This window comes from Babylonia areolata, chromosome 25 (genome assembly GCF_041734735.1).
Source record: "Babylonia areolata isolate BAREFJ2019XMU chromosome 25, ASM4173473v1, whole genome shotgun sequence".
NCBI classification, from domain to species: domain Eukaryota; kingdom Metazoa; phylum Mollusca; class Gastropoda; order Neogastropoda; family Buccinidae; genus Babylonia; species Babylonia areolata.
Window position 1 is genome coordinate 17983169 of NC_134900.1, and position 10457 is coordinate 17993625.

Here is a 10457-nt window from a genome sequence, read left to right on the forward strand (position 1 = left end):
GTTCTGTGCACTTCTCTTGGATCTGCCTCAGCACAAAGATCATGTCAGCAAAAAGTAAAGCTACTGGATCCTACACCACCACCTTTAGGTAGCTTGGGGTAGGGGGTGGGTGGGTTAAATCTTCAATCAAGCAGAAAAACATCATCTGTTAAATCTGATCTGGCTTATTAGTGTAGTCCGCCAATGAGAAAATGCACCACGACCCAAAACTGGTACATGAACTATATTTGTTGTATCATGTTTAATAAGATCATGTCTGCTTGTGAAAAATCGGAATATGTATATGCCACTGCATATTCGTTTTATGACGTTTTGATTATATGATATATGTAAACAAAAAAAGCCGACGCATATTTTGCCGAAAACCTTGTTATGTTGCATCTCATTTGAAAAATCCCAGGAAGCAGGTTCCAGTTATAGAATAAAAAGGGACGAAGCCATTATAGCTAATATGTGATTCCTGCTGATTAAAAAAAAAGTACAAGAATGAAACCGAAAACACAGGTTGTGGGGGCATTGTGGAGTTGGGGTTGGTGGGTGGCATATGAATTCTTATATCTATGGACCTACTGATCCTCTTTTTTTCCCACCATTTGACACGTCGATCGGAGTTTCCTTTTTCACGATTTTGATACAGATCAAGGTCGAAGTTTCAAACTCTCCTTGTTTAATTCATTTATCTATAAACACCAGACAAAATTACCAACATACTAATTCCTGCCAACTCAATGGAAGAACTTCAGCAAAGAATAGCAGTTTTTTAATAGCTGGTGTGTAGGCATGAGCATGTATTTTATTCACTTGTTCATTAGACAAAATGATTTGATGCATGAAAAAAATCAACCATAACTCTCGTATATGTAGTTTTGATTCATGTACACATGCATTCAGTCTCATTTCGCACAATGTGATGAACATGCAGAACAGTAGTGTGTGGACAATTGCTTCTGATCAAAATGCAGGTTCAGTACAAAAAGGTTGATTTATGCATTGAAATTAACAACAGCAACAATGATGATGAAATTGATCATGATAATCAATTATTATTACGGTAACAGTGACAATAATGATAGCAGTAACAATCATGATAAAAACAATTGATCAACAGTTCTATGGCACACGTCATAAGTTTGTATCATTAGAAATTAAAAAGGATATAAAAAAAAAGCTCTATTTCTCAACTCACTGCAGTCAACAGTAAAATATATCCCCATAATTATCCCCACTCAACATCAACAGGTAAAACGTGTCCCGATATCCCCACACATCTAGAGGCAAAACATGTCCCTCAGTTTGTAAAACTAAATGATTTTATGTCTACTGTCTCTTTCACAAACACAGGTGCACCACAAGGAACAGTCCTCTCGCCTTTTCTTTTTACCTTGTATACGGCTGAATGCAGAAGTCTGACCAATTCGTGTCCCCTCGTTAAGTTTGCAGATGACTCCGCACTGACAGGACTTATTATTGATGACGATGACGCTGACTACCGAAGAGAAATTGACAGGTTTGTGAACTGGTGTGAAGAAAATTTCCTTGAGCTGAATGTTGGCAAAACGAAAGAGCTTTTAATTGACTTCAGGAAAAAAAAAAAAAAAAAAAAATCAAGTGTCACGGACGACATAATGGTTCCGCCGTTTTTGTTTTTTTTTCTTTTCTTTTACGTTTATCGAGGGCCGGTGGGTCGCTGGATTATTTTTAGAGGCGGGTGTGTTTCTTATGCGCGTGCACGATGTTTTCCATTGTGCGTGTTCCCCTTGCGTTCGAGCGTAGAGAGAGATCGTGTTGTTGTGTCATGTTTTCTATGGTTTGTAAGTGTCTCGTGCAATTGAACGGAAAAAAATATATAGGAAGCTGACTGAACAGAGTGAGCGGAGTTCTAGTGCTTCAAATGCTCCTCGCCGGTTTGTCCCTAGCTTCACTCGAAGGGAGTCAGTCCTTGGAGAAGGACAGTGGTAGAACCAGCGCTTAGCGGCTGATGTTCGTTGTTCTTTTTCCTCTGTAAACGACTTTGTGTCCGCCAGTGGAACTGTTCTTCATCTGTGTTTCGATGTTAGCACCCGTTGTTCGTTTACGGAACACTGTGCGGTAGCCAGTGGGTGACTTTGTCTTGTCCCGTCAGTGTTTCTCCGGTTGCCTGGCGCGCGTCTTGAGGTGTTGTGCCTCCGTTCGAATCGTGGGGAAACGTCACGTCGCTCTAGGTAGGAGCTTGCGTTCCAGTCTTGTTTATGTTGTTTTTCTCCGTCGTGGTTCATTGTTACGTTTGTATTTTGTCTCCTGTTTGTTGTGACCTTTCTCTTGTCATTGTTTATTATTGTGAAACTTATGAGCCTGTGAAGGGGTGATGAGTTGTCACATGCTGCTAAAATGTTATATTGGAAATGTAAGGAATCAATATTGAAATTTAAGAATTGGGGAGGAGCTACATTTTTGACATGTGTGCCAAGTGGGAGTTGTTTTTTTTAATGGAAGGGGGTAATTTTAGATATCTCGCTTTTTACATGCTCAAGACAATTTTATTGGATATTTTTGTTAAGGTTTAAGGAGCTCGTCCAAATAGAGGCCACGAGTTAACATCGAGAGTAAATTTATGCTTGTATAAAACAGTACTGTTGTATATGATAAATGATTTGTTTTTATGACATGTGAAATACTGGAAGAAAGGTAGATAATTGTTAGTATATTTTTACGGCGGCGAGGCGTGCGGAAAAAGATGCCGGCAACCATTCACTTAAAAAAACAACAACAACAAAAACTATGAACGTATGTTTTCCATAATATTTGATCGGGGTCGGGGGGGGGGGGGGGGGGGGGGGTGGTTGTTGTTGTTTGTTTGTTTTTGTATGCTCTTGATAATTTAAAAAAAAAATTTTTATATACATGCATCTATAGGCATATACACACCATCATTAAATGCATTACATAATTTCGCTTCTGTGTGGGCTTGTTGTGTTGTGGCGTCTGTAGTGGGGTATCTTGGGGAGGGTGCACGTCCGCTTTAGCACGCGTGACAAATGGTGGAGATGCGGGGTACTTTTTAGCTAGGTTGTGTTGGGATCTGTCTTAGCTGGGTTAGGATTTAGGTTAGGGGGACGGGTGGTAGGGTGTCTTGTGGTATGATTGTTTTCAAAATGGTTCATTTTACCCTACAGTGATATTGCTGCACTGGAAAGTTCTTCAGGTAGCTGATGTTGGCCTGTATGCGCAGGGATTCAAAGTGTGCAAGTTTTGATGCATTGTAGGCACCTGATAATCATTGTTGGTTTTGAGCGCTCTACGGTTAACGCGTCATTGGTTTGAAGGGTTGCCTCTGGTGGTTGAGGGTTCAATTGTTAGTGACAGCAGTAGTTTCGTTGGGTTCGATACTTGAGTCATGCCACCACGTAAACAGCCTGCGAGGCAAGGTACGCCAGGCACTCCTGTGAGGACACCCGAGCAGAGTGACGAGCTGGCACGTTGGGTCAGAGATGAGCTGGATAGACCGAAGGTGAGCGAGGAGGTGAAGGGGGAGATAGCGGAAGAACAATCGGTTTATGAGAAGTATGCTGCAATCGCTAGTAAGTTAGGCTTGACTGGAGAGGCCCTCTCCAGATTCATAACAGATTCTGCGAAGGGAGAGAGGGAGGAGCTTAGACTCAAGTGTAAAGAGGAAGAGGAGTTGAGACTCAGGCAAGAGGAATTACAATTGAAGCGCCAAGAGAAAGATGAGGGAAGGGTGTTTAGAGAGAGGGAGGAACTCAGACTCCAGCGTAAGGACGAAGAGGAACAGGCTTTCAGAAGAGAAGAGCTTAAAATTCGGGGGAGAGAGGTAGAAGCCAGCGAGAACAGGAATATTAACTTAGATCCTCTGGGTGATAAGGACGACTTAGACGCTTATCTATCACACTTTGAGCGAGTGGCTACCCTATGTCACTGGAGAGAGTCGTCGTGGCCTACCAGACTTATCGCGCTGTTGAGTTTAAGTAAAATCATCACAAAAAATGAAGTGGTCGAACAAGTAGACTCATACAAATATCTGAGCAACAGTCGCATGTACTGTCTTAGAAAAATGAAATCATTTAATGTATGCAAGCAGATGCTTCAAATGTTTTACACATCTGTTGTCTGCAGTGTTTTAACATACGCAGCCGTGTGCTGCGGGGGAAACCTGACCAAACATGACAGACAGGTTGGAAAAAGTCATTAGGAATGCGGGTGGGGTGGTGGGTATAAGACAAGACACCTTTAGCGACATGCACAATAGAAAACTGACTGACAGACTAATAACAATTTTGACCGACGAAAGACACCCACTACATGACATTAATAGCAGAAGGTCAGACATTAGTGGTAGGTTTAGAGCTCCACGCGCAAGAACATCTCGATACATTAAATCATTTATTCCTACAGCCATTCGCGCACACAATCAAAACATCCAATACACTAACTCATGAGTGAACCCTCCTACCCCCCAAGCCCCCTCGCCACAGCAACACCTGAACTTCACCAGCAGACGAGTGCATGGGAGCAGACATTATGCGTGCATGTGGGACTCAGCGGGTGAGCATGGGCAAGCATTTCTGTGTGTGTGATCGGAAGTGATTTTTAAATATTTTCTTTTACTTGGATTTCATGTATCTTAATGTTAATGTACTAATTTTATTGGCGTGACATATGTTATGTGCATGCATACGTTGTGTGTGTGAGTGTGTGTGTGAATGAGTGTGTACGTGTGTGTGTGTGTGTGCATTTTACTTATATATACGATTTATTCCCTTGATGTTTTTATTTATGTATTGTTGTACAATACCTTATGGTCTTAACGTGTGTGTGTGTGTGTGCGTGTGCGTGCGCGCATGTCATTTTTAGTAATCTATACCATTTTTTTGTTGGATGTTTTCATTTGTTAATATTGTTGTGCAATACCCTATTGTCTTAACACGAGTATGTGTGTGTGTGTGTGGGGGGGGGGGGGGGGGTAGAACATGTCCCCATGTCCCATCAGATCAGCAGGTAGAACATGTCCCCATATCCCATCACATCAACAGGTAGAACATGTCCCCATATCCCATCACATCAACAGGTAGAACATGTCCCCATATCCCGTCAGATCAACAGGTAAAACATGTCCCCTTATCCCCACACATCAACAGGTAAAAATGTCCCAATATCCCCACACATCAACAGGTAAAACATGTCCCCATATTCCCACACATCAACAGGTAAATTGTCAGTGTCCCCTTATCCCCACATCAACAGGTAAAACATATCCCGACACATCTACAGGTGAAACATATCTCCATATCCAAATACATATGTATGTACAGGTAAGCTGATTTTGTTTTAAGTAAGAACTTATTATCCTTAAAACTGTCAGAAAAGAACGGATTTTGAAACTCCGTCAAATATGTTATATGTATGTAGTCTTAATGTGATGGACACGGGGTAAGGGTAGGGTTGGAGTAGAGTGGAGCTAGGGATAAGTAGGACAGGGGATAAGGGTATGGTTGGAGTGGAATGAGGAACAGTAGAAGATAGCAGGTTCCCGTGCAGGCAGGAGCATATGAAAGCGGACGCCCTTTCAATTGTTTATTTACTACAGCTCTGGGTTTGGTATTTGCCCAAAACAACTACTTATTTAAAATCTAAACATTAAATTCTCAAATTACAATACCAGCAACTAGGGCAACTAAAAATCATAACCTAGCTAAAACCATATATTACAAATACTCTACCAAATATAAAAGTATGTGTAACTTACACTATGTCAAATATAATCGTAACATATAATACACTATCTTACCTAGTACCCCTATAATACTCATATTATGCAACTCCCTTTGTCAAGTACCATTAATACTAACATACCTTATAGTAAATAACAACATAATTATCAAAATACAACAAACTCATCCTACCAACTCCAAATGGGAAATCAAACCTCAAACTTAGTACATAAAATATTTAACATATAATTTATAAAATACACTCGCTGTCAAGTACACATACACAGTAAACTCATAAAAGTAACATGCCTGTTATTCTTCACCCGGTCGCCAAGACCATGCAACTAAAGGGCTAGGGTTATACTTAATTAGTAAAGTAACCAAACAACCTAATTCATGGAAAACTATTTCAGCTGTATTAAATTTAAAGCGACTCAAATGAATCATGTGGCACTATACCGGAGTATGCTGTATAGGAGAAAGCATGATAACTGAGCTGGAAAGACTATTACTTGGTCTGGACTCAAAAAGCTCATACTGTGTCAAAGTGACTCAAATGAAGCAGTTTATCATGTAGCACTATACGGGAATAAGCCGTATAGGAGAGAGCATGATAACTAACTTACAATTACAGACTGATACATATCAGGTGGTTTTAACCAATAACTGATATTAATCAAACACTATCTTGTAATCACCTCAACAGAATACTACACACATCTTAGAGTACTGAGCACACTGTAGCAGTACAACCGAGATCAGCATGTAAGATAATACCTGAATAGTAAACAAGATGGAGAATCAGTGGCTTAGATATAATACTGGCAACCTGATAGACCAGAGAGTAAGTGAAGCACCATCATGGCTTAACCATTAAGTGGTGAATGAACTTACACAAGTTATCCGTTGCATCAAAGCCAAATATGAGCATAGCTAAGCTTGCGCTCAACATTTAAATCGTCTCCGCTGAAGCGGGGATAAGTAACCTAACCTTCAGTGACAGCAGATGAGAGAGAATGAGTCATCCCCGAGAACATTCTGGAACAGACTATCTTATGTTCCGAGACGTCATTGACTGACGTAAAAAGAATCAAATGGACTACTTCCACGAACATATGACGACATGGCGATTTTCTAGATCAATCATAGCCGAGCTGTGCCTAACATGTCAAAGCCATAACTAAACAAAGAATTAACTGAACAAAGCAACAACTGAACATACTTTTTGAACACAAGTACTGTGTTGAAGAATACCTTTCACAAGTCAACACATTCTACACAATAGTACTTACAGCAATACGTAGCGAGATGTTGCTGTTGTGGGAACAACACTGACCACTACACGGCAAGAGACAAAGCGAGCAGGTGCTGGCCGCGGCTGGTTCGGGTGTGGAAGTGACCACTCATCTACTATTGGAGTTTAACGACCTATTGGCGTCTACACCCTTAAGGTCAAGTTTGTTCGGTTGGAGTTGTTTTAATGCAGGTATTTGTTTGTGTGGTTGGGGTTGTATGTATTTGGTGGTGAGGGGGTTGTATGTGTGTGTCACTGGGGTTGTATGTGTGTGTTGGTGAGGGGGTTGTTTTTGTTTTGGCGGGTGGGGTTGTGTGCGTTTGGTGGTAGGAGTTGTTCGTTTGTGTGGTTGGGGTTGTGTGTGTTTGATGGTAGGGGGTTGTTAGTGTGGTTGGTGTGTATGGGGTTGTGTGTGTTGCTGTTGTAATGGGGTTGTATTGGTATGATTTTGAGGTTGTGTGTTTGTAATGTTGACTGCTTGTGTTGTCTTTGGTTGTGCTGTGGTGTATGGGTTAGGTTTGGTTAGTTTTGCCTTATGAGGATTGTTTGTGTAGTTTGTGGGTCTTGCGTTTCGTTGTTGCTAAGCGTTCTGCTTTTTTGTGTTGGTGGTGTTGTTACTGTTTGTAGTGGTGGTGTTGGTAATTTTTATGGTGTGGTCGACGGCGAAGGAGGAAGAGAGCCCGGCGAGAGGGGGAGCGCCCAGCCGCCCCCCAAAGAACCCCGCGGCGGCACCCGGCCACCACGCGCCCCCACCAGCTGCCCAACGCGCCGGGCATGTGGTCGACTCTTGTGTCACTTGTCACTTGTACATCATGTGTCTTTCTCAGTTGTGACCCACTCATCACCCGCTCGGCCAATTTATACAAATTAGGCGAACTACAAAGACAATCACGTGGGCTGCAAACCAGATCGTCACTAATCTGAAGAAATCTGATGAGAACTGTGCTTGTTACAAGGTGTTCAGTGACAGATTTCTAAATGATTCCTGAACCGATTTGCATCGGATAGTTGCAAAAGAAAGAGCTCAACGCCTACTTTATAATGAGTGTAAAATGAAGTGTTGATTATTTAAGATGAATTTATAATCTTAATTTAAGTCACCTGAACAGGGTCAGTTTTAACGAGCTCGTCGCTGAAAATTACCAACTGCGTTAAATCAGTTTCACGTAGGCGAACATAAATGGAATAGATTTAAAGATGGAATTAAGACGATTCTGCCAGTATATAATACTAGTAGTTTACTGATCTGACAAAAGAGTTATTAATTAATTACGGTGGAACAGAAACACAAGTTTCTTCTCAGCCAATGACGTACCGCGATGCGACATTGGGCGAGCTGTGAGCAGGTGTCTGGCGAGGACAAAATGATGTAAGCAGAGTGACGTCACACATTCTGTGCGCGGGTTAGGAGGGAAAACTGTCGTCTGCTAATACAGCTTGTGCGTGAATAGTGTTGGAGCAAGCATAGCACGCTTGGTCACATTAAAACTGTGTCAAATATGCTGTCAACATCCAGGACGACCTACGCTGGGGATCCTACATCAGCTCTACAACCAACAAAGCCAAAAAGACCCTAGACTTTCTCTGGCGCAGCCTCAGGGTAGGCCAAGAAGACAAAGGAAGCTGCATACAAAGTCCTTGTTCGACCTATCCTTAAGCCGTATGCAGCCTCTATGTGGGACCCCTAAATAGCCAGTGACACCCAGGCCATTGAAAATATTCAGCGCCGAGCAGCAAGATGGGTCACCAACCGATATCGACAGACGTCCTGTGTCAACTCAATCCTCAGTTCCTTCACCTTGCATCCCATACAAGTCAGACGGGAAAAGGCTCACCTGGAGATGTTTTATGAATTTCATCATGGACTCAGTCTGCATAAAGTCAGTCTGCCTACCAACCATCAGACATCAGGCTGAGTTCCAGGAGACAAAAAAACAAACAAAACCCCCAATACCCTACAACTCCGACATAACTGCCTGCAGGACACAGTACAGATGGAAAACACTGACCCAAGAAGTTGTCACAGCCGAGTCGCTGAAACTGCTTCAAGTCAAGACTGGCTACCTGCCTGTGACACGACGAAGTGAAATTCATCCCTCCACCACACCCACAACCCTTCTGTTCATGACGTTGCCGCTACCCTGCCTCTGCCAGCGACTCCCCTCCCTTCGGTGGTTTCAAATTAGAATTATACATAGAATATTAGCAACTAATACTGTGTTGAAACATGTGGGCATAGCAAGCAACCTCTCACAAAACGACAGTTTCGTCAATATGTCAATGTTTGTCGTCACATGGAAGAAGAAAAAGTACGTTTGTATCCTTAAAACTGTATAAAGCACGAACGCATGTTATGTAAAACTGTACTAAAGTAAAACTATTAAGTATGAACGTATCCTTAAAATTGTGTCAAGTAAGAATGTGTCCTTAAAACTGTTACATACGAATATGTCCTTAAGACTGTGTTTAGTACAAGGTATTATTGAACCATATTTAGTTTGGACATAACACTACTAAGTATGAACGTATATCCTAAAAACTGCATCAATTCATGTACGAACGTATCCTTAAACCTGTTTGCCTGAGTGAACGTCTGTTTGTCGACGTGATCCGCTAACGAAATACAGACGTACAAACTGCCGTTTGATCTTTTTTTTTAAGTTGAGCAAAGAGGAACAACCCCTGTTGTTTTCTGGGCCGTATAGTTGTTGAACTCTGTCACGTTGATCAGTCCTATCCCAGCAGAATGCTCAGGTCCTCGCGAAGAGTGTCATCCTCTCGCTTTCTGGCAGACAGCTTGTAGGCCTGGTCGTGGTACGTGTTGGGCAGCTGCAAGGCCTTCTGTAGGTGTACCCAGTCCTCGTACCCCGTTGTTCTGAGGCCGATACCAGCATCCCTGACCAAGACCGAGTTTTGCCACAAATACTCACCATAAACAAATAAGATCAAACAGGAAGCAAAACGACACAATTTCAAACAGATACCTTATCAACGATTAGCCCTTTTCATGGTTTAACATATAACTATATGCCGGCCACACATATAGATACATAGTCATCAAATTACCCCCTGTCTATTGCGTTTTGTCTCTCAGGTCCCAGAAGGACAGAGCAATAGTTTAGAACATGCCAAAAATGCTGTGTTTTAGGCACTGTGTAGCTACAAGACGAATTTGATCAATTCGGAGTAGTATGTGTCTCTTGTTTGGAATTATGTTTCTTGATTTAGAACAAATCTCTTTTGTTGTATGCCAAATCAAACTGCTATACGTTTTATCATTTCGTATTTAATGTTTTTGGAACTTTCAGTTTACACCTTTATCATGTATGTGTGTGGTGGAAAACTGGCTGAGATATTGTATGGTGTGAGTGACGAGCCTTTGTATGAACATGTTATTTCTAAATTAATTATTAAAGATGCAGTCATCATTACCCTATGTAAGAAAAATGAAATTAAAA

The 10457-nt window shown here is 41.7% G+C and overlaps 1 protein-coding gene across 3 annotated transcripts in view; it reads right to left on the reverse strand.

Moving 5' to 3' along the window:
- Positions 1-2822: 2822 nt before the first annotated feature.
- LOC143299719 (uncharacterized) overlaps positions 2823-10457 on the reverse strand; it is a 28510-nt gene continuing 20875 nt past the window's right edge. For all 3 annotated transcript variants that reach the window (XM_076613095.1, XM_076613096.1, XM_076613094.1), the window contains one exon: positions 2823-9895. In XM_076613095.1, the coding sequence (XP_076469210.1) occupies positions 9733-9895 (163 nt within the window). In that variant the 3' untranslated portion in view covers positions 2823-9732. The remainder of the gene's footprint in view (positions 9896-10457) is intronic.